This window comes from Stegastes partitus, unplaced genomic scaffold (genome assembly GCF_000690725.1).
Source record: "Stegastes partitus isolate 25-593 unplaced genomic scaffold, Stegastes_partitus-1.0.2 Scaffold85, whole genome shotgun sequence".
Taxonomy (NCBI): domain Eukaryota; kingdom Metazoa; phylum Chordata; class Actinopteri; family Pomacentridae; genus Stegastes; species Stegastes partitus.
In genome coordinates, this window is record NW_007577816.1 from 539645 (window position 1) to 565367 (window position 25723).

General features: G+C 39.2%; 1 protein-coding gene across 1 annotated transcript in view; it reads left to right on the forward strand.

The window, feature by feature from the left end:
• The first annotated feature begins 846 nt into the window (after positions 1 to 846).
• The window catches only part of LOC103353833 (CUB and sushi domain-containing protein 3), a 218033-nt gene continuing 193156 nt past the window's right edge, over positions 847 to 25723 (forward strand). Inside the window, exons 1-2 of the mRNA XM_008276992.1 lie at positions 847 to 1024; positions 16911 to 17133. Of these exons, the coding sequence (XP_008275214.1) occupies positions 847 to 1024; positions 16911 to 17133 (401 nt within the window). The remainder of the gene's footprint in view (positions 1025 to 16910; positions 17134 to 25723) is intronic.

A 25723-nucleotide genomic window follows, 5' to 3' on the forward strand; every position in this document is an offset into this window, starting at 1 on the left:
ATCACTCCCAATAACGGCTCCGCTCGATCTCTAAAATGAAAATCAGAGTTATGGTGGGGTTGCCTACCAGGCGAATTTCTTTCATCAGCTTTCAGGACAGGGATGCTGCCTGTCTGAGTCTCACCTAACACTCTTCCTTCCTTCCTTCCTTCCTTCCTTCCTTCCTTCCCTCACACACACACACACACACACATGCTGTCATTAACGGAGTTGATTTCTTTCTCTCAGGATTTACATTCTTCCCATAAAAAGACGTGCCACCCCTCCTCCTCCTCGTCCTCCTCCTCCTCCTCCTCCCCTCCCCATGGCCACCCACACCTCACTGTTCCCACTTCATGATTTGTTACCCACACATCAGCCAGATCATACTTCCACAGGACGCTCTCCCTCTCACACCTCCCACCCCTCCACCATACCACCAACCACCAACCACCACCACCTTTTTCTTCTCGCTCTCCCTGTGCGTACGGCTCAATTGCCGGATCGATAAAGGCAGCATTCAGATTGTAGGCTAGACTCGTCCTCCGCCGGTTTCCAGGGATCACAAGGGGGAAAAAAAAAAAAAAAAAGATGTTGAACGGCAGATGCGGGAGCGCGCCAACAGAGACCCTCACACTTGATGCCCCTCTCAGCAAAGATGGTTGAGCCCTGGTCCAGGTTGCTGTGGTCCTCTCCTAAAATTCAGTCTTTCTCACTTCTCTGCTATCAGCTGACACAGCTCGGCGGGCGGCTCTGCCTGTTTCTCCTCTGAGAAGGGAATCTACTTCAAACCCCCCCCACCACCACCTCTCCACAGAAAAGAGAGACAAAATTAGGCGCTATAGGTTGCATGTTTTAGTTGTGAACATGAAGGGGATTTACAGAGACGGATACTACGACGGATCTATTGAACTACGGGACGTTTTCAACAGGAGATGCGTTAAATGTGGCCGGAGGGACTTTGTTCAAGCCAAAACGATGCGGATTAGGACGGGAATTGTTTTTTGGAATCTCATCTTTTCACTGATGTTCACTTCTGTGAAAGGTACGAGCCACTGCAGCAATTCCCAGTGTTTTCTGATGCGCTTGGTGTGTGTGCCTCGGTGTGTGTGCGTGTGTAATGCGTGTGCGTGCGGGAAAAATCAAAAAGCTTTAACGCTTACAGACGTGTGCGGGAAAAAAAAATAGGCGAGCGTTCTGGATGGAGTTTGAAGGGACGCATTTCAGCGGTTTTTTTGCGCTCAATGCAGGCTTTGAATGAGTCTCTCAGTAGATGTTCTTGCGGTAGCCTACGCTCCTTCTAATAGCCTACGTGAGCTGCTTTGCTTAGTAGGCTAACTAGTGAATTGTTGAGACGCAAGTGCATGCACTGCAGATTTCCTATAGGATGTTACACAGATCCTAATTTATTTGAGGTAGAAGCTGTGCGCATTTTCTTCTTTTTTCTGGGTCGAGTTTTTCAAGTATTTATGTGGGAATTTTTTTTCTTTCTTTTTTTTTTTTTTTTTGCGTCACTCCAGTTCCTCACCAGAAATGTTACTGAAAGCATCGAGGTGGCAATAAGTGGTGTAGAAACCAATTTGTCCACTGGTGTTTACTGGACTTGCCAGTGCAGGCAGGTGTAAGGTGGGCTCCTTAGTATTCCAGTGGCTACTTCTCAGGGTCTGCCCATTTGAATGCTCCCTGTAGCTGGTGAGGTAACCACTACTTGGAGTTTTTTCTTTCTTTCTTTCTGATAGGCATCAATAAATTCATTCAAACCAGTGAAAATTTCCCCCTCAACTGAAATGCCACTTCTGTGACACAGTTCTTCAAATGTAGTGTTTTTCTTCTTTGAGAATATAAGGGAACAAAATTCCTCGACTTTGTACTTTACTGTCTGACCTCTCTGTTGTATGTTACAGTAATTTACCTCATGCTATTTACACACCATGGCATTTGTTAAAAAAAAAATCAATCAGAAACAATTGTTGCCTATTTACTACACTGCAATTAGCATGTGCACACCCATTGTCCGATAGCATTTAAACATTTACAGACACAAATCAGTTTCTTGTTTCCTTGCAATGCTTCACATGTTGATTACATGCTGAGACACGTATTTGCGTGAGTGTCATGTACTGTGGGAAATTGTCCTTCCTAACTGCAATTTAACCCAAAGCAAAAGCAGAAAAGAGAAGAAAATTTGATTCCAACCTTCCTTTTTTTCCCCCCCTCCCCTTCCTAATGTGTTTGTCGTGTACGCATATGAGTGTGTGTTCGGCGACATTTTGTGTGTGTGTGTAAGTGCGTGGCTACTTATCTGTTGAATGCATGTATGTGTTTCTGAATATGGGCACTCACAGATATCAATTTACATACAGATTGTTCACCCTGTGAGTAATTCTCATGTCTGTCTATTGGGGGTGGATGAAATGTGCAGCATGCAGAGTAGCAGCGCCCACCAAGAATGAGCCAAGTCGAGTCGAGCAGAGTCGGGCACAGTGCTGTTTCATCACCACCCACATTGTGGCAATGTCAAACCTTGAGGCCACTGCCAATCCTCCTAGTTCTGTTACTTATTAGGAAGCCAGCCAGCCAGGAATTGGGGAGGCAGAGAGGAAAGGAGGGGGAGGAGGAAGAAGAAGAGGAGGAGGAGGCCTGGGTCTTCTTTTGGAAAAAGAGTGGAGGAAATAGTGACACGGAGAAATGTGAGGAGGAAGGACCACGGAGCAGCTGTTGTTCCTCTGCTCTGACAGTTGACACAGTGTTTGCCGAAGTAAAAAGATATCGACTTGATCTGGCCTGTGACTCACTTCTCTTGCTAAGATAATGATGCCATAAAAAAAGACTCCCATCTAGCAGAGTTTGTACAACAGCACTTTTCTCGAGGTTCTTTTTCAGCGAAGAGAAATTAGATTATTGTTGAGCCAGGGATCCTGCGCTGGGTAATGCACTGTTCTGATTCCCGGTTGACAAAGTTATATCCATCACCAGTCTGATTCTTGACACTGTTCACATATCATTAAGTGGAGTTCCGTGAAACTTAGCAATTTGGTTTTGGAATAAACGGAAACCGCAATATTTTCTTCTCATTGCAGCAGTCCACTACCAAATAACTGGATATCCACTGCAACTGTGTCACCTAATCCTTGGGGAACTTATAAAACTGCTTGACACAGACATAAATTTAGGAAGCTAAATTGCAGGCAGTGGACTTTTTTTAAAAGAGCAAAATGAGCAAAACACCTGAGGCAAATACAAATTGAATTCTTTTACACTGACAGGGAGAATTCTATCTACTCCATCTCCTCATGAGCACAAGGGCTGCATTTACCCTTTTTTCCTTATGACAGTCTCACTGCATCCATCGATCGGAGGACGATCAATCAGATTCACCATAATGAGACAGTCACAAAGCTGAGAGCACCACATTCTTATGACACATGCTCACAGCATCAGTGGATAAAATCGTGTGAGAGGGAGGCACTGCCGTCGAAACATACAGTACCCAGACTGGAGTTACAGCCACAGCTTCCTGCATCTACTCTTTATAGTTGTTTATGGTTATTAGAATACTGAAACAGATGGATGCCATTTCACTTTATACTTATATGTTTATGGTTGAATCCAGTTTACATGGCACTTTGCATATCAAGATCTAGTCCTATTCTTTTATTTGGGACTTAATCGGGAAAGACAGGAAGGGACTGGAGCAGAACACGCTGGCCTGTTTCTCACACCAACATTAATACGTCAAATGACAGTGAACGAATAATGATAGTGAGCAGATTGTTGAAAATTATCCATCTGTTGTGTCCCATCACTTCTGTTTTTTGTGATTACATTGTATTTCTCAAATTTCCTTCCTGCCTCTTTATTTTGTTAATATGCATTTTTAATTTTTTTTTAAAACTCCATACCAGCAGTCGCTAATTGCTGGTAATCAGGTGGGTTCTGCACAGACTGTAATCTGGCCACTGAGCCCTTGATGAAGACTTTATCTCAATGTGATTATGTAAACAGGCTAGAAAGGCTGTTGGGGCTAATCAGGATTACAATTTGTCTGTGTAATTATACTCTATCTACAGGGAATGCTGGGCATTATCCCACTGCCCCTAAGGTTCTTGATCTCCACAAAAGTAGTGGAAGAAGAAGAAGAAGAACAGAAGTACAAGAAAACTGTGGACAGTCTAAAGACAAATCCCTTGGGTTCGACTTGAAACAACAATGAACTCTTTTCCAGGATACAGGAACTTGGAGCAGCAACCCTTTTACTCCCTGGATTTTTGATGTTTCTTTTAGTGCTGATATGTCAATGGATTGTCCTCGTGGCACGCCGAGGGACTCCTCAGCTCACCCAGTCTCTCACCCGTGGCTCCAGGCCTTGGCCAAAGTCTTAGATGTTGCTGACAGGCCCCTGTGAAGGTTGGATATAGTTTGCTGGTTCTGATGAAGTCAGTTTCAATATAAGCAGTACTCATGGGGGAGAGAGATTGGCAATATCTTGTCTTCAGGAAGAAAAATAGCTCACTGTTGGTTCAGATTAAATGTAATAGGTTGAGGGAAGGCTGCTTCGAGAGTCAAGGCTACATATTCAAGGTGGCCGCTCCTCAGCACCCCAGGTGCCATTTTCAGAGGGGATTAAACTCTGTTAACTGTCTGGAGGCACATTTGCTGATAAAAAAAAAAGTGAGCATTTATTTGACCTTAATCATGAAGTAGTTAAAAACTCAAAAACCTTAGAGGGTTTTGCAATCACATTGTAGTTGGGCTGCTGAGACAATGTTCTTGCTTACAGTTGTTAAGAGAGAATGTAAAAGCAGCTGTGCATTAATTTTAAGTGATATTTAATTAATAAACTCTTAGGTGCAAGTGGCATATGCACAATCACAGCCATATGTGTAGGTTTTATATATATATATATATGTTTTTATTAAGAATCGTGTCCACAGTACAGTATATTTTCAGTGTTATTAGTTTCATGACCGGTTGCCATGCATGCGCACGTATCTCCATGAATCTTCCTCCACTGTGCCCACTGCTGCTCCTGTTTGTTTATGTGGCTGTCGACTGGATTTTTGATATGTGACAGGAGAGCAGGCAGGGGCAGAGCATGGCCAGGGAAACAAAGTGAGGTGATGTGAAGGTAACTGAGCAGGAAGACTGCTTAGTGCAGGTTGCAATGATTCCACAGCATATTTCAACAGTGATTAAAATCATAGATGGGGATAGTTTAAGATACCTGTTTAGACTCTTGACTAAACCACTTTGGTATCGGTGACGAGGAAGCGGCACTGGGGACTGTAAACGCCATCTAGTTGGAAAATAGACTCAGACAGATCAAGGCAGACAACAGGATCTCAAGTGCCTGTGAGAAGCATTCAGATCAGCATTCATGCCGTCGCAGGAAACTGTTGATTTCTTCATAAACACCACTTGCTGTTAGTCTGACTAATGACTGTTTTTAGGTTTTCTAGCCTTCTCTGTGAAGAATGAAGTGTCTTGTGCAGTGTTAGTGCAGTGTTACATTCAGGCTTCTGCTGTGCATGCTGAAGAAGCCATTGATTGGACTAATCATCTGATTTCAGGGTTCCATGCTGTGTACATTAGCCTTTCGTCCTGGCCATTGGAGCTGCATTTCTGAAAGCAGTCACACACTCACCTTTGCATATTCTCTATATAAAGAGACGTTTCATTAACTGTTGCACTTTCAATGTCAGCCTGTTTGGTCTAATCTAAGTGATCTGTACCTGGGCGTGTGTACGTATTTTCCTCTTTTCTGTATAAAACCGGGTTTAATTTTGTTCTTAAGATCGTTTACAAGGACACACAATGTCAACGATGTAGAGATAGTGCACCCAGGCTCGCTCGTATCATCGAATTTCAGACCGCTAACACTTAACTAACAGCTAACGGTGACAGCAACTTTAGTGTTGCACTTCCAGTTCAACTGGTGAAATCTTAAAGCAGTGACAGTAACTGCAGTTTGGAAGTGACAAGAAAATAAAAGAGGACAGCAATTGTTTTTCAGTATGCCAGTTAAAGGCAGTGAACATTACAATTGTGGTGTTTTTTTTAAATGCCTTTTAAAAATCTGGTCCTTGTGTGTGTGCACACTTGTGTTTTGTGGTTTCATTTGTACTTCTTTTTTTTTTAACAGCAAACAAGACAAGAGTATGATGCAGAAACAAAAAGAAAATCACAAGAAAAAAGTAATGTAGTAAATAAATTGATGGATAGGACAGTGATCAGCAAGTACAGCATTTTATGTTGTTTGCTTGTGTTTCTGGTTCCAGATTCTCAGACGTAAAGATTTAAAGCTTTTCTCTGTAAGCCCATCATAGCAAACGGAATTTCTTTGGGGTTTTAGACTGTTGGTTCAAACTTTGGTCAAACAGCCTGCTGTACAGTCTGAAGGGGTTTGGCATTTTACAGACAAAACAAGTTTGAATTGACTGATGGAGAAAAAAAATGCTCATGACAACAATGACAAGCGACAGCCCACAGTGAAGGGTAAATTTAAAAAAAAGTAAAAATAAGTAAATGATTTATCTATCCCTTATTAGTATTTGTAATTATATGAACGGAATTACTGTGTGTCTCTTGTCAAGATCAAGTTAAAGATAGGTAGAGGGGAAATGTGAAATTAATATTTTTTACAAAGCCATTGGTCGCTGGAAGGCCATAAGGCTTCCAAAAGGTGGTTGCTAGTCTTCCTGGGGTCCATTAATTAATTAATTAGTAATTCATTCAAAACAGTATTTAAAAATCATCAATTTAAAATCACAGAATATCAGTGAGACAGCATAATTCAATATCAACTCAAAATTAAGACAAGAAAAGTTTAGGGGGAAAAAAATCAAAAATTGTCAGAGACTCACAGCACTGATTTCAATTTTACTGCAGGTTACCATTACATAGTAATGTTTTATTTTTTATCAATTAATTTATTTTACCTTAAAGGTATGACAGATAACACACATGAAAAAAAAAGCTTCCTTTGTAACCACTGCCGCAGGTGGAGAAAGTGCTAAAAAGGCTGCAGCTGTTAGTTTTTATGCATTGCGTGATCAACATGTCTGCATCTGTGGATCTAAACCGCTGTCACCATTACTTTTCTATCCTGAAGGGGTTGCAGGTTGGCATATGTAGAGGTGTTCTAACAAATTCAGGAGATACACTGTATGCTTCATGTTCATAAGGTTGTAAGTTTGTGATTGAATTACAAGCATGTTGCATGAAGGTCTTTGCACCTAAAAACAACCATGTGAACAGGTTTTCAACTGGAGGAAGATGTTTACCTGCAAAGTAAAAAAAAAAAAAAAAAACCCCAAAAACTGTTGAGAATTGTTTTGCAGTCTTCAGATAGAAAAAGACAGATTTTCATTCTGTGCTTCTTTCCTTTTCTCTTTTTTGGGGAAAGTAAAGTGTTGATGTTATTGTTTGTTTGGGAGATTGGAGGCTAGAGAGACGGGCATCCTATTAGATGTGTTGTTGGCTGACAGTTTTGTGTTGTACAGCAGCTCTCACAGTGGTGGTCTGGCATCAGGTGCAATATGGCTCAGTAGCACTTCGAGGAGGTATTGGTGTCTGGCCATAAAATACTGTATCTGCTTGGAAGTAGCGATAGCACCAGCAGTACGCCGACGTTGGAAAGTAGTTATTGTACTTGGCCACGCAGGCACACAACCACTGTTATTTCCTTGTGCAGTGGCGTGTGTTTGTGCATGTGCCAGCTGTGTTTCAGTGTGGCAGTGTATTTGATTTTAGTATTTTTCACCTCAGTGGTTGGCAATTTAAAACCACCAAATGGAATATTTCAGAGTCCTTTTCCAAATTGCAGTGACACACTCATGAGGTAATAGTCATTCACTAGAAAGCCTCTTTTCTGTTTTTGTTGTATGGAGCCCATTTCCCTTTCATCAAGCATGCAGACAAGCATAGCGAGGGCCTGCGATTATGCACATTCTATCAGTATGAATTGTGAAGGTGCAGCACAGCCATGCAGATAAAACCCTTCTCTTTGGGGACATCAATTTAAGATTTCTGTCTAGTAAGGTTGCTGTCTGGGCCCTAGCAGTCATCACTGTTGTGTTCCTGGTTGTGCTGATGAAAAATTATTTTCTCTTCCCTCCACATTTTATGTCCATGTCTGAGCGCACAGTGTGCTGAAGATCTAAGAGAAAAGTTCTTGGATTTCTAAAAACAAAATTGGCTCTAAATATAACTTCTGAGCATTGCAGCAGCTCCGATTTGATGCAGACCCTCAAGATTCATGATCTGAAGGTATGACAGCAAAAACAAACAACAAACGTTTCGTCTCTTTCTCTTTAATTTTTTCTTCTGATCAAATTTTATCTTCATCAAAAACATCAACTTCAATTCAAACTGAATTTTACTCGCATCACATCATTGTTAAGACTATATTTGAAATTGATTCCCAGAGCTGCCTTTATTTATCTTCGGAAAACTGGAATTTACAAAATCAGCACTCAGCATCATCAGGACTGTAAAATATTACGTGGTGTTATGTAAGGGGTGTGAATGCAGCAAGAAAACCAGACTTTGCAGCAAATGAAGCCTAGCAGGATGTTTGTTGACCTTTGTTTTGTTTGATAAGAGCTCCATCTTTACACTCATAGCTCTGTAACCAAGCTTCAGTGATGGATATCTCTATACTGGCTGACTCACCTTTAAGGTCAGGTGAAAATGAAGGCAGTTTTTTTCTTTTTTGTACTTTAACTTTCATGGCTAGAAGTGGTGCCATTGCCTACCCGTCCATTTGTGGTTTGGCCATGATTGTGAGCGATGATGAAATGCCATCCGAAGCAAGATGCGTCCTTGACTAAGCATATACTGCAATCATTCATAAGAAAATGGACTGTCGAGCAGAGAAAGAAAACAAAACATGCCACAAATCAGTCAAGGAGAAGTTGTTTTTGGCAAATATCAAATACATTTCCATTTGCTATTTATTCTGTTGCTTTACTGTTGCTCCTTTTCAGCCAACCAATCAGGCCAGGAGTTGTCACCCTGGTATCTAAAATAAATTCAGGAAAAGCTTCAAACATGTTGCAAAAAAGGTGTATTTTAGCGATTTACATTTTCAAAACTTTATCAAGTAGTTTTAGTGCCAAAACCTAAACAAAATGAGCAGAAAAAGTATAAGAATAATGGTCCCACACAGAATGTGAACCTTTGACTAGTGGATGAAAGTACTGGACTCAAACGTTTTGGGAGGAAAATAGGTTTCTTTCAAAATGACTCTGATTCAATCTAGTTGTATAGAAATGCATTTTTGTGAGATAAGAATATTTCGTTTGACAGAAAATGTATATAGGCTACATGTATTGTTAGAGTTGGTGTCAAAGAATCTATCAAGTAACCTGTGAACACCAGAACTTTCTCAATTTCAGAAATCTGATTGTGAGACTTCACAAAGATTGAAAAAGAAACAGGAAGATTGCTTACAAACTAAAGTTCAGGCAAAAAAAAAAAAAAAAAAAAAAATCATGTTTGCAGCAGTAATCAGAAGGTGAATGAGTCACAGTACCACTAATCAGAGCCGCAGCTGCAGACTTGGCACAGGGGTCATTAATGGAAATTAGAGTTTCTGTGACATCTCAGACATCTCAGCAGTGTGAAAGGCACTGTTTAATGTCAACTACTATAGACAGCATAATGTTGCTTACGCTGTTGTACAAAGTTAAATGATTAAACTTTGCTAAACAACATGCAAAAAGATAGTTGAATACTTGCAGCACATTCTTTGTTCTGATGAAATCAAGAGACAGTCTAAGGTGAATCTGGCCAGAATTACCGCAGTGAAAAGACACTGGAGTCTTGGCAGTGGAGCACAGAGCTGTGAGGGTGATGATATGGGGCTGCAAAAGATGTTGGGGAAGTGACATTTATGCATGACTCCATGAATGTCTGTTGATATACCAAAAATACTGGCTGACAGAATGATTCCCAGTCTGCACAAGCTTGGCAGAAGAGAAATATTCCAGTATGATAATGATTTAAAGTGCACTGCCAAATTCAGCCAAGAGTTTTCAAAGAAGACAAAAGAGAAAAAATATGACCTGGCCAAGCAAACTGCCTGACTTGAATCCAGTAGGACACCTTTTGGGTATTTTACAAAGAAAGGCAGTGCAACACAACCCCTCCAGCAAAGCGCAGCTGAAAAAAAAACTGTCTCTGAAGAATGGCAGAATTTTTCTACAGAAATTTGGTATCTTGAATGCTGAGGAGGGTTGAATCTGTCACCTCACATGAAGGTGGACATACGGAGTATTGAAGAAATAAAAGAACTTAAATCCCAACAATGAAACTTTCTCTGGCTTATGTTGCATCAAGTGTCTACCGTGGGGGTCGAATTTTTAATATAGTAAATCTAAACTGTTAGCTTTTAATTTACCACAAGAGCAAATATCCTACTGTTCAACTTCAAAGGAATGAAATTACAGAGGGGTGGTACAATTTTGAATGGTTGCACATTCAAGCGATATTGCACAGTTGTGCACTTAATTCCGGTGTATACTGTTGCAGGCTCTGCTGAATGAAATCATAAACAATTGTAAATGAAGCTTCCACACGGCACCAATTATATACAATAAGAACTTAATGAATTATAGCACTCTGCAGTGGGATGGCACTCACTGAAAAGCTCAGCTCTTTTTTTAAGGAGATCAGGTGTAATTGGGTTTTAAACAACTTACAACTGTGTCAGAGCTCGAAAGAAAGATGAAATCACTTTGTCTCATTTATCTTTAGATCACTTGGCTCAGCTCATGACGCATGTTTACACTGGCTACAGAACTATGTGTGTGTGTGTGTGTGTAAGTCATTTTGGCCCAAAGCATCTGTCAAATGACTGTAATGCAATAACACAACTCGGACACTGCAGGCCTTTCAGAGTAAAGTCCCTTTACAATGCCCAACGGAGCTCCACTCAAAGAGCCCTGCAGTCGATGTCCGACCACTGTTTTGTTTGTCCTCACATCCTGACCATGTAACACAGAAGAACCAAAAAACAAACTTTTTATTACATTACAAGAAACTTATCTACACTTTTTCTTTAGAAATCTTTAGTTCCTAACCTAAAAGCCATTGTGAGAATAAAGTGCAATTTCGCTGTAGTAATGAAAAAAGTCTACACTGACTGACGCCGAAGGGGGCGCTGCAACATTTCTTTAATTGGCAGTTTTCTGAATGTCATTAATTAGGATAGCTAAAATCTTCATTTCAATATTACACAGATTGCTGCAAGCCACAGGATTTTGTTAGAATAGATAAAGTTTATTGTCTTATTCAGGCTGCTGCATCAACCAGGGACAATACACAGTCGATAAAATACAAATACAGCACAATAGAGAGCAGATAAAGTTAATACACTTCAACAGCAATATAGTAAATGGAACACAATAAATTTGCCAAACTAAGGGCTGCAGTTTCCCATCAGATTCCCCCGGTTTTACAGCAGGGGGAAGAGCAGAGTAACAGGTAAATGTGTCTGCTGGATCCTGAAGCAACTCTCTGAAAGAAGCAGGTCAATCTGTAATTGTGTATTTTCCAAGCCCTATTTAATGATGGTCCATTTTAAAAAGAGTCAATTGGGATGGGCAATCTCTCACCCCTATCAGCAATCATCCGTTACCCAGCGGTCTGTTTGTCACTCATAATAATTTGGATGGCAGTAAATGACTGCTCCTCCCCTCTCCTGCTGCACATAATCGTTCCTCTTTATGGCCCAATACAAATCTGCAATAATGGTGGAGGACAACATATTGGCTGTTTACTTTTTTAGGATGCACCTTTCGCTTTATACACCAGTTCGCTTACTGGACGGCCAAAATGCTGCCTCTCATTTTCTTCCATGCTTAAAGTAAACCTTAAATAACCCATTTAGCCTGCTACAAATTTGTTTAGGCCTTGAAAATAATAGGATACCCTCCATGATGCATAATGTATTTTGTTTACAAAATCAATCTTATTTTACATCCACACAGCACCGTGGTTCATTAACTGGTTCATTTTGCCCCAAATCTCTGTATTCACTGTGGGAAGAGAGATCGCATTCGGTGCTTTGGTCTCACCCTTTTGCAGTAGCAGAGGCACTGGAAGGCCAACAACACATATAAATATGCATGTGTTCACACACACACACACACACACACGCACACATATACAATTCTGATTGACAAACTCCCTCAGAAATTTCATCAGAGGGGAGGATAACAGTCATTTTCCAGTCTGTGTTTTGCTCAGCAAGTAACTATCTGTTATCAGCATCAAAGGTGTGGCGTTGTGGTAAAATGTGGTATTTGTGTGTATATCCAAAAGGCCAGGGGTAAATGTAACTATTTGAGGAACAGCTGGGACCATTCTTGAGCTGTCTGTCAGGCTGCCTGGCTCCTGCTGAGGCCACTCTTTCTGCCAGACTTGTACGTTATGATACTGATTCATATTTCTGAACCGCATTTTCCCCACTGTGCAATCACAGCATGTTGTTAATTTGGTTTCTCATCACAATTTATGGGCAGTGTTGCAGCATGGCCCTAACATGGGCAAGGAGAAAGCTCCGGGGACTGCGTTTCACAATTGAAGTGATGATGGGGGTCAGGGCATGCAACTGAGTGGTGACAGTGGAATTCAAAGAAGACAGACTGTAGGTCTAAGTGATAAATGGATTTAATGCATGTCCTCTCTCCTGTACAAGGCGGCACATGTTGTCGTCCCGTTTTCTTTTGAAGTAACAAGATAAATGTTTGCGGTGTTCTTTTTATAGATGCAGCTTTTATGGAGCTGACAGTGCCTAACATATTACAAGCGTGTATGATTCACAGCATTGAAAAGAAGGATTCTAATTCATAATGGATAGCTTATAGAGAAAAGGAAAACAAGGAAACGAGGGGTACGAGGTAGAATGGCAAAGCAGGGAGCGAGAGAGATGTAAAGAAAGATTCCGCAAACAATTGGCTGATGAGGCAGCGAATACAAAAAGGTGAGTTAGGCAAACAGGATGAAAAAAAGAAGAGGTTGAGGAACACAAAGAGGGGGGAAATACAGATGGGGAGAGAGTTGAGAGAGGGATAATGAAGGATGAAAGGAATGCATAGATCTGAGGAGGAGAAAGTGCGAGAGAGAGGCGGAAAGAGGGAAACAGATATCTTGGCAATGAGCATCTGTTCTGTCATCCCCAGGACATCAGGACAATCAAGCACACAAACACGGCTAAGCAGTTCACACAAACAGCACTACCCTGAATAGTTGGCTACATTAGTCATCTAATGCTTGACAAACACTGAAATATTTCAGGCACTAATTGAGCTCTATGGGTGCAATGAAGGAGATATCAGCGTCAAGTAAAACCAACAATGTTTTTACTTTTTAAAATGGTATCAGTGTTTGTGCTGTAAAAGTTTCTGTATCATCAACCAGAATTATTTTAGGTTGATGTTATCCTGCAGTGGGTAGCCACAGTTATGCCATGACCTTGCCACAACTCAAGTCTAGTTTGCTTGATTTGCACTTGTGTACGGCGCTCTCATGTCTCTGAATGTCTCTGGTTTCATATATTTTTTAATCCTGCTGTATTAACAATCTCACTCTAGCAGACATCAAATCGAGTGTTGGTAGTAATAATTCTCTAGTTACATCTGAAAGGGGAAAAAACAAACTTAGTTGTAAGCTCACAGGTTGTTATTTATTTATATGTTAATCATCTATTCCTAATCAATTACTTATATGTTTACTCGTTTTTGGAGGAACTTAATTTTTCTGGTTCAAGTTAACTACTGCTTTCAATAAAGTGTGTTGCAAAAATCAAGACATCAGGCCCTTATGAGGAATGGGGGTTTCAGTCTGTGGAAGCTTTTTTTGTTAACTTGTGAAATGTAGACTTTAAATTTCCGATACAGACATGAAGAACCATTTGAAATGAGCCAACGGAAGGAGCTTTCAAGTGCTTATCTGTGGTGGACGAATTCAGACTTTCTTCTCCGTTGCATTAGATTCAAATTTGTATGTTGTAAGGCCATGAAAGAGGTTTTTCCATGACAGTATCCACACGTACCTGAGGTTAGAGAACAGATCATTTTTATCTGTTAAAAATAAATAAAAAAACAATTGTCAAAATCAAAGCAACAATCTGACTTTTACACCATTGTATTGATAAGGTTCCAAAACACTGGGATTTCCCAATATCATAGCATCATTCAAACTACTGCTTCCTTCAAACTCCACCAGCCTATTACTCAGGTTTAGGACTAAAGCTCAGGCCAAGATAACCTTTAAGACATGATCTGGGATGTTTTTTTTAAAATCTAAAATTCCCACAGACAGCATTATAGCACCTTATATCACCTTTATAATAGTAATGGTAGTACTCCTAATGACAATCAAACTAAACCTCATTTGTAAAATTAATTGGCTGAATGGCCCTTTAGACAAACAAAGCTTAACCGTTCAAATAACCCAGTGTCTTCAACTGTTGCAGAGCATTATTATCCTGATGTTATTTAGTATGGCTGCATTGTTCTGTGGTCATGGCCAGGTAGGATTGAATTGTGCTAAAAATGTGTTCATAATTATGTTCATCAGAATGCATGAGGTGACTTTCAAAGGAAAATAAAGTCGGACATCAGTATTCTAATAGTGCGACGTTATGCATTTCTGGCCTCATAATTATCTAATCCCCCCATTTGACTGAAATGAATTAAGTCTGAACTAAGGCTAAACTACAACAGCACAACTGTAGGTGGGATCACCTTCAGTAATGGAAAAGTCTTCCTCAAATGTCTTTTTCAAGGCCGTTTTAGGAGTCATTAGGTGACATTAAGTCTCTAAGTGCTCTTCATTAGCTCTTAGCTCTTTTTTTTTTGTACACAGCCACTCATACAGTTTATTGTTGGAAACACATGAATAGGAGATTCGACATCTAACAAGATAACATTTTAAGAACATTTTAGATCATTAAATACAAGAAAACGTGAAGGTTTTAGTAACAACAAATATTCTATTACTTGTTGGTCAAACACTTTGCCATTCTGTGAAATTGCAGCTTCTCATCTGACATCAAAAATCCCTCATTTTGCCACTCAGACTTCTGGTAAATCATTGATGAGGGCTGTTCTGGTAATTCAGATGTTCCCAAGAGGACCTGAAAGACGCACCGTGTCACAGGTAGCGCCATGCTGACCCTGTGGGCGGCGCATCAAAGGTGCACATTTTCCTTAATTACCCTGTTTGCTCTGTGATGGCGTAAATAATTGCAACTTAGACATGCAAAAACCTCGGAGAGAATTTATTCCTTGTGGTATTTAGAGCAGCTGCTAATCATCAGAAACAAGATTATGTATAGAGCCGTATGAAAGGAACTGTGTTTATAATGGTTTTCTATAAGAAGGTGAGGCCATTTGATCACTGGAGGCGTGAACTGGTCTGAGCTGCTGTGAGTCATCTGAGAAACAGATGAAGATATATACATTGGGTCAGGACCCTTTTGAGCAAAGATTGTGGGAAAAAAATATTCTGGTTGATTATTGTGTATGTGATGACAGAGTTGTTGTGTTTTTTAATGAAATGTACACAGCTGCCAGGCTTTGTCAAAAAATAATGAAATGAAACAGCTTGACAAGAGGGAAATTAATTGTCAGTTTGTCTCACTGTTTAACATTTTGACTGTTTGCTCACATCAAGGCGAACTTATTATTGGGAAAAATTACTACTGTCTGTCTAGTTAGAGGCCATTTGAATTGCAAAAGCTGCCAAGTGATCCATGTGTTTTCCTTTTTCTTCCCCATACTGCAGCATGTGTGCATTAACCAACACTATGCAAAACATCCTTTACCTACCAAGTGTGAAAAGCTAATTACACTTGCAGTAAATTGTGGGGGGTAAACCATGCATCTTAATTAAGCTTGCATTTCATTAGACAACATACAAGATAGCCTTAAATAAAAAGGGCACTCTTTTTTTTTTTTTTTAACGCTGTGTGTATGGGAGCATGTTCACGTATTGTTTGTGTGAGTGTGGCAGTATGTGGAAGTGTGGAGGGAATATGGTGGGTGTTATTGTGGGAAAACAGGTGTTCTGTAAATGTCTTTCTGACAGATGATGTTTTTGTGTGTGTTCGGGTCACCTAGCTGTGGCGCGTATGCTCATTTACATCAACACCATAAAGGTAAGCCGAGCAGATTATTGTAGTTTGACAGTGATAGTAGAGCCTAATGTTTAACCTGATATGTCAGGGGTATTGATTTTCAGCAAGCCAGTGCATTAAGGTGCAAAGATTTATCTTGTGTGGGCTGACTGTTAAAAGCTTGAGGTATCAAATGGGAAGACCCTACTTGCTGCTTGTCTCTGGAGTTTTCGGAAAATCTACTAAATGTGTGGCACAAACGATACATCAGAAGCGTTGCGTTTGATAAAACATTGAAAAACATCCTTAATTATGCATTTTTTTTCTCACGTTACTACAGCAGCAGGTGTTGCAGCTTATTCTTTTTTTTTTTTTGAAGTGTAACATAAAACATAAATGGAAACACAAAACTTGGCTCTTAGTCAGCTGGTTGCCAGGTTTCCCTCACAACTTCTGCCAGCTGAGAACAATGTGGATTTTCCGAACAATTTGCTTTCAGTTGAAGAAATATCGCACCTGAACTTTACAGGCTGCATGGAGTTGTTACAATAAAATGTTGCTCGGAAGAGTGTCTGTCCAGGTCTGTTTAAAAATGTTAAAGCCATTCAGTTTATTTATTGCTGCTTGGATGCTTTCACCAGGCAAAGTTTGTCAAAATGAAATACATTTTCTGTAATGACACCTACAATTTATCCCCTCAGTTCCAGTGTTGTAAAACATTTTACTTTTTCCTGTTCTCCTCAGCTGACTGTCACACACTCATTATATGCATTTGATAATGATTTGATGTTCTCTTCCTCTACAGGTTTTATCCATACTTGTGGAGGCACTTTAAAAGGGAGGAATGGGACGATAGAAAGCCCAGGGTTTCCATATGGATATCCAAATGGAGCGAACTGTACCTGGGTGATTGTTGCAGAAGAGGGGACCAGGATTCATATAGTTTTTCAATCTTTCGCCGTGGAGGAGGAATATGACTTTTTATCTTTGTATGATGGGCATCCACACCCGGCTAACTTCAGGACGAGGTAAGGAAGCAGCCCTGAAGCCATGCAGCTTGAAAAAATGTGTTTGAAGGCTGCCAGGCAGGGATGGAAGAGATGTGAGGGACGGAAGCCTTCAGCGATCACTTCTGATGGGAAGTTCATCTTTAATGTACACATGACAAAGACTGCTTATTCTTGTCAGGCAGGTGTCAGGAAAGTCTCACTCTGTATCTACTCTTTTCTGACAGTTATACGTATAACTTAACTGCCTTCTAAAAACTGCAGCAGATTCCCATTTGAATTTTACATGTGCAAAAATGCATTTATTTGAACAAAAGCAGAAATCAAAGTTCCTTGAGTTCGCACAGGCCTGGTGCTGCATGTAATTCCATTTTCTCTCTCTTCGGCTGTTGTTGTCAAAATACAAGCAAAAATCTTTCTTTCTTTAAAAAAGCAAATCCGTTTCTTTCATGAAAAACACCTTAAATAGACGTGTCATTATATTCCTAAGCAAAGAAACCCATCAGCCAGAAAGCTCTAAGCAAAATCCCTGCCTTTATTTCTGAATGGGCTTGCTGTTTTGGCTTCAGCGATGCATGGGTCAGCTCAGTAGCCACCGTCCTTTATTCAAATGCTTCACTGGAGGAGACAGAGGTGCAGAAAAACACGAACATCAAACACAAAGATTTCTCCTTGTTTACCATCGTCACTGAACAGGCAAACAACTGTTTACTCGCTGTGCCTTCTGGGTTCTCACAAAAGCCTGACATTCAAGTGCTGTGGGAAATTTTTTCGACGTGTCTTTGCATTTTTATAATACCCTCTCGCTATTTGTCTCTAACAAATTTATTTGGCCCAGACTGTGTTTGATTTTGACAGAAAACTCTGCACACCTGAGCCAAATTCCAAAATTTATTTAACAAAATGACAGCGTTGTGAGGCCACACGTGGTATCATGGGGGATTTAGAAGACTCTGTTTTAAATACACATGTATGAGGTATATTTTTTTAGTGTTTATAAAGATATTTTCTCACCTCTTTTGGCCATTTCTGTTGGATATGCACTACTCAAGCATTTTGATTAATAAATATTATGAAAATTGTTTTTAAAAAAGTAACACACAGTCACCAACATGAGCTCAGTCCAACCCTAAAACATTGCCATTCAGGTTAACTGTGCAGGTTTTAAGCCAATCATCATTTACTTGTCTAATTAAAAAAAATACTGTGTATATATATATACACACACACACACACACACACACACACACACATATATTATATATTATGTCAAAAGAGACGTTATGCGCATGTGAATAATAAAGAACCTGCACTGCAGTATTCTTTGGATGATGTGTTACCTACTTTCTCAAGTCAATCATTTTGTGTTTGGATTTCAAAGGGAAGAAGCCACAAAGGTTTCACATTTTCCTTGTCAAACCAAATTGCTCGAGAATAAACCAACTCTTTATAGATAAGTGTGCTTTGTAATATGAGAAGATTATCTCTCAACTGAGCTGATACAGGAGTGTGGATACACACATCAGCTTTCAAACCTGTCAGAAGCTGTTTTTTTTTTTAAAAAGACATCTTAGTGTCTGATTATCCACTTGTATTCACAAGCGTTCTCCATCAGAGGTGAAAGTGGGGTCCAGCATTTCACTGTGAAACACTCAGAGACCCATTTATGTGTCTCAACTTCAGCAAAAGTGGACTGAGGTCACACGCTAACACAATGGAGGATGTATAGCGAAGAGCTGCAGTGAAGGGGAATAATTGGAGAGATGAATCATTGTTGATACTTTAGCTGCTGAATCACTTTAGATACTTAAAAGATTATGTTGCATAATGCTGTTTTCAAGGTCAGTCTCATAAAAAGCTTGCCACCTTGCTGGTTGACTCCACATCGCTGACTGATCTCACATCTGTAGCTCTTGTCACAAATGGCCAAAAAAACATTCAAATATTATGCTCTTTAAAGCAATTATAGAGCAATTCTCGACTTTGACTTTGTCTTATATTCACATTGTTCTCTGGGGAAGCTTGGTGAAATTGAGCAGTCATGCTGCACAACTACCTGAAGTTGAAGTGAACAAAAAAATTCAGCCCGTGCATTAAAAACAGATGACATTTTAATGCCAGTAATTTCCCCCTAATTTCAATAAAATGGCAAAACATCAAGCTGTTATGGCAGACATCACGTGTGATCACACATGCTGTTGATGCCGCTTCACATGCTGCGATTTATTAGATGTTAAATTTGCCTAGGTTTGTTTACTTCAGTGTCAATCACCTTTAAAAAAAATATCGTGGCACTATCAGTCCCTCGTACAATTTGGATATATCAACTTATTTCAAAATTAGTCGTGTTCTATACATTTCTAATGTTTAATGTGAGAAGAAAAGTAACCCTTGAAGTCTCCACGTTACGTTAAAGAACAACTGCCAAATTTCCCAGTGTTCCTGAATGCAGCTCAGTAATTAGTCTCACCTGCGTGGAAGACGAAGCTTCAGTTTGACCTCCTGGAATAACTTTAGTAAGTTTTCTGATTAGTTTATTGTTCTTTAAAGTTTCCTAACCTTTACTCTGTTACTGTTGTTTAAACTACACAACAAAATTAGCTAATTAGTTTTTTTTTTTTTGCTAAAGTTTGCTTCGTCTGTGTGATAGTATCGACAGTAATTTTCTTTCACTCGTGTGTTGATTTGACCGACAGAATCAGGTTAAATCGCGACGGTCACATGAGATTGCAGAATAGCAGAAAGTAAAGTTTGTTAGATAAGTAAATTAGATAAACTCAACAGCGGCTGCTCTGTTGTGTGTTTTTCTGTCAGGTCTTTAACAGCGCGTGTTTTTATATGATATGCGTCAATTTCTAATGTCTTTATTTGCGTGAAAACAAAAGCACACAATTCAGGAGGCAGTTTCTAGTACTTCTAATGAAGTAGAAGACTCTCAGGTGCTCTGTGTTACTTTCATGTATTTATATAGTTAAACTTTTACTTAATATCACCGCTGAGCCAGTATGACTGATCCCCCTTTTTGTCAGTAGCCTGTTTTTTTGTTTGTTTGTTTGTTTTATTCCTATAAATGCAAATTTTCTTATAAAAAAACGAAGTATTTCCTGCATCCCTCGTGAAATCTTTGCCTAAACCATCAGGACTGTTACCATGCTTCCAATTTTTCAGCTGATGTTTTTCTTGTCTCCTTCCTTTCCTTAACAAGCTTAAATTGATCTTTAAATGACAGAAGGTGTAAACATTTCCCCATAAACAAACAGATTTAAAATAAAAAGCTTTGGTGGCAGCACAAATCTGTTACTGAATAATCAATAGCTGTTTTGAAAGAGGCGAAACATGACGATGCTGAGGATATCCAAAATGAAATCAGATTCCTTCTTTAAAGTTAACCCATCACAGTGGAGGTGCATTCTTTGCTTCAGTGTTATTTCTTTATTTTTCAGCCATTTCTCTGCCTTCAGTTGCTTGTTTCTTGTCCTCAATATGGAAGGCACTTAGTTTGATTTTAATTTCATTGTGAAAGATTGCGCTTGTGTAGAGCTTTACTGGGCGCCACATGTGTACATATTCATGGAAGCTTGAAAGGGTTGCAGCAAGTTCTTACTGTTAAGTTCTGTTACATTGAACCATATTACCGAAAATCATGATGAGTGTTTGTTTGTGTGGTTGTTGGGCCTGTTTGTTCTTGGTGCTTTTACGATTGCACTAAACATGTTTGAAAATATGAGTGGCTGTCTGCTACCTTCTCAGCTGTTGTCTTAAAGTTTTAGCTTTGAACTTTGGAATGATCATTGACCCATTACAATCCTACCAGGGATGCATGAATTTTTTTTGTTTTTTTAAAACTTGTTTTTGATCTGGATTTGTATGTTGCCCAAACCGTAATTTAAAAAAAATAAATAAAAAAATCGCTATTCACCAAACCAATTCACTGTGCAAGAAGAACTCACTGTCAAGGCGGGCAGCTCAAGGCTGCAGTAGAGCCTGCTCACCAAAAATCTATTTATTCAAACAAAATTATTGAACTGAGAAATTATTTAGACATTTTCCACTGATGGTAGAATATTATATGAGGTCCAATTTTAATGTTTGAAAGTATCTTTAATTATTTATTTGCATTATTGAGTATCATGATAGAGCTGGGTGATGCAAGAACTTTTTACAGTATGGCAACAGGATGAATTCTTGCATATGAAAGAATCAGTGCAATGAACTGTTTTCAATGGATAGGCATTACCTCAAACTAAACATGCAGCAACACATTTTGCAAGTTCTTCGTTGCAGTTGCGTGCAACACAATTATATCGGTTATCATCACAGGAGTCCAGTGAAAAATTGTTAATTAATGACATTAATTGTCAAGAAAAGGGCAGCTTTTACTTTGGTTCAATAATTATGTGTAACTATAATAAGAATTGGCAAATACATTTGTTACAGTTGATAGATTTTTATTAGTATATGACAGCAAATAACAGAGTTTCCATATCTGGTCGTATAGATTGCTGTTTATTAGGGCTGAGCAATAACTTGATTTGAAATTGAAGTTATGATTTGACATAATGCAATTAGAAAATTTAGGCTGTATGTTATGTAGTGTGTCTGACCCAAAGGTTAAACTGTTGTGTCAGTGGTTTTTACAAAATCATGCCATCCTCACTGTGTCAAAGCCATGCTCTTGATGGCATCCCGTCAGAATGTGCCACCAATACAATTAATTTACTACATGGTGAATATTGAACTGAAGCTTGACTTTAAAAAAAAAAAGAATTGCAAATCAGATTACAATATGTCAAAAAATGTAAAACTAGATATTTTCCTCAAATCATTAAACCCTATTGTTTATACATATCTGTAATGCTTGCGGTTTGAACAAGTGAAAAACTATCATTTGATGTTCAGTCACAATATAAATTGACGTATTGTGTACAAACAATGATAAATGAATAGACTTTGGCTGTCACTTAACAAACCTTATGGGAATTTTGCAATATATAGCAAACACAGCTCTCTTCAGTGGAATGCTTTTGCTGTAAAAAGCCAATACAGAAAGTGTTAAATATACATTAATACTGTGCTGCTCAATATGTTCTGTTAGGTTTGCTTTTGTGGCATTTTACTGCTGCGCTAGTGGTCAGTGAGGACTGAGAAAGGTAAAATAAAACCCTGTGGCAGTGAGGTGTGTAATGCTGTGTGAGCTGAAAATATTTTTTGCTTTGCTGCTGTGGAGCATGATGAAGATTTCAGCTAAAATTGCAAATATATTAAATATGCATCTTTTTTATCAATTCAGTGTGACTCTCCACAGTACTCCCAACTGTGCACTGAGGTGTTTGTTTACAGGGATGTTGGTTCAAGCATCTGCTATAGATGGAAGCTGCAGTGACGGTGTCAGAAAGGTGGCTGTGCAGAATCAATATTTTGACGGGAATGTATGATTACTGTTTGCAGCATAGTTATCAAGTAACCAATGTTTTATAGTCAGCCTGTAGGGAAATAAATATATGTAAATGTTTTCTGCATGGGAACCACCAGAGAGCTGTACAAAGAAATTCCTTTACCAGGCATTCTTCACTCAAACACTATAAATCTGGAAACTATAAATATTCAATGTACAAGTTATCATTTCTTTGTAAATGATCTAAATTAACATATTTAAATAAAATGCACAGATATTATGTTTTTAGAGTGAAGTCATGCACCAGTAGTTTTCTTTCCTGACAGCTTAATAGTCGCAGTACTGTAGAAAACCTCTGAACTCATGTCACTTGTGATCTGGCATATTTAAATGGATGACTGCGAAAGATGGATGTTTGCCAGAGTAATGAAATTACAGTACAAGTTATGTTGGTGTGTGTTGCACACTAATTGTTTGCTTTGCTACATTTGAAGAATATTAGCAAGATAGTTGTTGTTCTTGGGAATACTGGACAGCAAGTTCTTATACTGAGTCATATTTACTGTTGTGAGAGATTATATTGGTGTTTTGTCAAGCCATTAGGTTCTAAGAGCCATAACTGATGATATAGGGGTGAAGAATTCTGCAACGGAAGAAGTGAGAGATGATATTTTGATGAGACTTTATAAATTCACATGGAACTAATCCTGCCATTCAGTCAGAAGGAGGAAAAGCACAACTAATTCTTGCTTTGAGACAAAGGCAAATGGCTCAAATTTTGATGGGTTTTTCCTGATCCAACCCGAACCCCTAAATAGCAATGTTGTTCTTTGTGCTTTAGTCACAGTTTTGTTTTTTTCCTCGTGGTGGATTTTCTCACAATGTGAGACTGTGCTGTGTGGCGCCAGGAAAATGATAATTCCATGAGTCTTTGCTGTGCCTCTAAGGCCTAAAGTGTATGCTAGAACTTCTGCTCTTACGCAACTAATTATCTCCAAAACTAAAATCACTGGGAAGGAGGAAGAAAAACATGCTTTTTTACCTTGTTTTCTTACCCTTTGTTTAACATTGTCAAGAAAGATACAACACACACCTTCCAATCCTCTCCTCCAGCAACTTGTTCAGAAGAATGCTTATTTCCATAAGGCAACATCTGAAGATTTTGCTTTCTGCTTATTCTTGTTTTCCTTTCCTTTCTCTAAATGTATGTTAATGTGTTGTTCGCTCAGGTGTTATTTCAGCTGGTATAAATAAGAAGATGAACATAATGACAGACAACCCTGGTCTCTGCTTTTCTTTTCCTTTTTGGGGCTATTTATAAATAGAAACCTTGATCAAGATTAAAGAGGCCTTTCATTTATTAATGCTATTAATTAATTAAGGCAGAAATTCAGAAGGGAACACGACAAAAGCGACAATGAATTTTTAACATGAAAAAGAATCGACATCCCCATGATGGACCTGATTAGCGTGTCTCCCCATTGATCTATGTATTCTCTTTGCTCTGTGAAGTTTTTCACCATCCCTCTCACCCTGTGCTGCACTTACATTATGTTCAGTCCCTTACGAATGAGAATGGCTGGTTGAAGCTCTCATTATTGTGCTGAATTTTATGCTAAGGACAGTAGAGGAGAGCAGGAGAGTCTTTTATTTCACCGTTGCCCTGCACAAATAATGTAGCCATTATAGTGATCTTTTTGCTGCTGCCATTATACACTTTTGTATGACAAGCACATATCAAAGGATGTGTTGATTAAGGCTTTGATTTGTAATTCGGCTATAAAGTCTTATTGTCTTGTTATACCTCGTGAAGTGATCTCTTCTTTATAGACCTCAGCTAAAGCCAAAGCTAAGCACAGCGGCCATGCATCTGTGAAGATTTTACAGCTTGAAACAAAAGAAAATAAAGTGATTCTTTTCGTTGTTGTGAAACTTTATTCGGGTGAATTGTGGATCTACTATTGTGTATTTTAGTATTCTGTTGTTTCCAATTTTGTTGTAAAAGAGGATCATTTGTTGCTTTACCATGCACCTGGCGCCATGGGACTTAACACCACTGAGATAGTGTTAGTACTTGTTTACCTTTGACTATGGCTGATCACTGTGGTTTGAATCTTGGCAGTCGGCTTCTCTGTAGATTTTGTAATATTTGAATGTGTGGCAAACAGTTACAACATTAAAACCACTGGCAGATTGAGATAAATAGCATTGATTATCTTGGTAGAAGACATTTTGGAAACAAAAAACATTGGGCAAATTTAAGGATCTGAATGACGTAAACAAGGGACACACTGTGATGGCTCAATGACTAAGTCTGAGGATCCTCAAACCAACAGAAATTTTGGGGTGTTCGTGGTATGTAGCGGTTACCAGAAGTGGTTCAAAGAAGAACTGGTGAATTGTTGACAGAATCATAGGTGCCCAAGGCTCTCTAATGGGGAGCGAAGACTGGCCAGTGTTGTCCAATCCCACATAATTGCTGCTGTAGCCCAATTTTCTGAAAACCATAATATGCTGTCTGTGATAGAAGAGAACCAACAGTGTGTCACAGCTTGCTGCGTATAGGCTATGCAGCTTCAGATCGGACAGGAGTGCCCATGCTGACTACTGTCAACTGCTGTAATGGGCATGTTAAGCATCAGCTCAGGACCAGCAGGGCCTCACTACTAAAATTACCGTCTTTCAACACATGGCTCCTAAAGGTTTTGATGTTAACATCTTGGTACCTGATGCTACAAGTCAGAGCAGTTTTAGCGACATGAGAGAGGACGTACACAATATTAGGCACCTGATTTTAGTGTTGTGACTGATTGGTTTTTCGGCTGAAACGTATCTTTTCCTTAAGCTGACTATCATTAATGTGTATCTTAAAAGCTTGTACGTTGGGCCTTCACAATAGGAGGCACAGAAACTTAAAAGGAAAACAAAAACAGTAGAAACCATGCAGAGGTGTGAGTACAGTAGTAGATAAAGTGGTCTGGACTTGTCTGTCCTGCGCATTTTAAAATGTGTTGTGTTTGCTTGAATGACCTCGGTAATCAAAGTGAGGTAGTGATGCCAGTTTGAAGCTTGACAACAACGCTTAGTGTTAATCTGAATGTAGCATCACTCCACCAAGGTGTGCTGCCAAAATTAAAGCTTTAATTGCAAGTGACAAACTAAAGAGCAACTTCTGTGTGTAACAAACCTGCCCGAATGACTTCCAAACCTTATTGA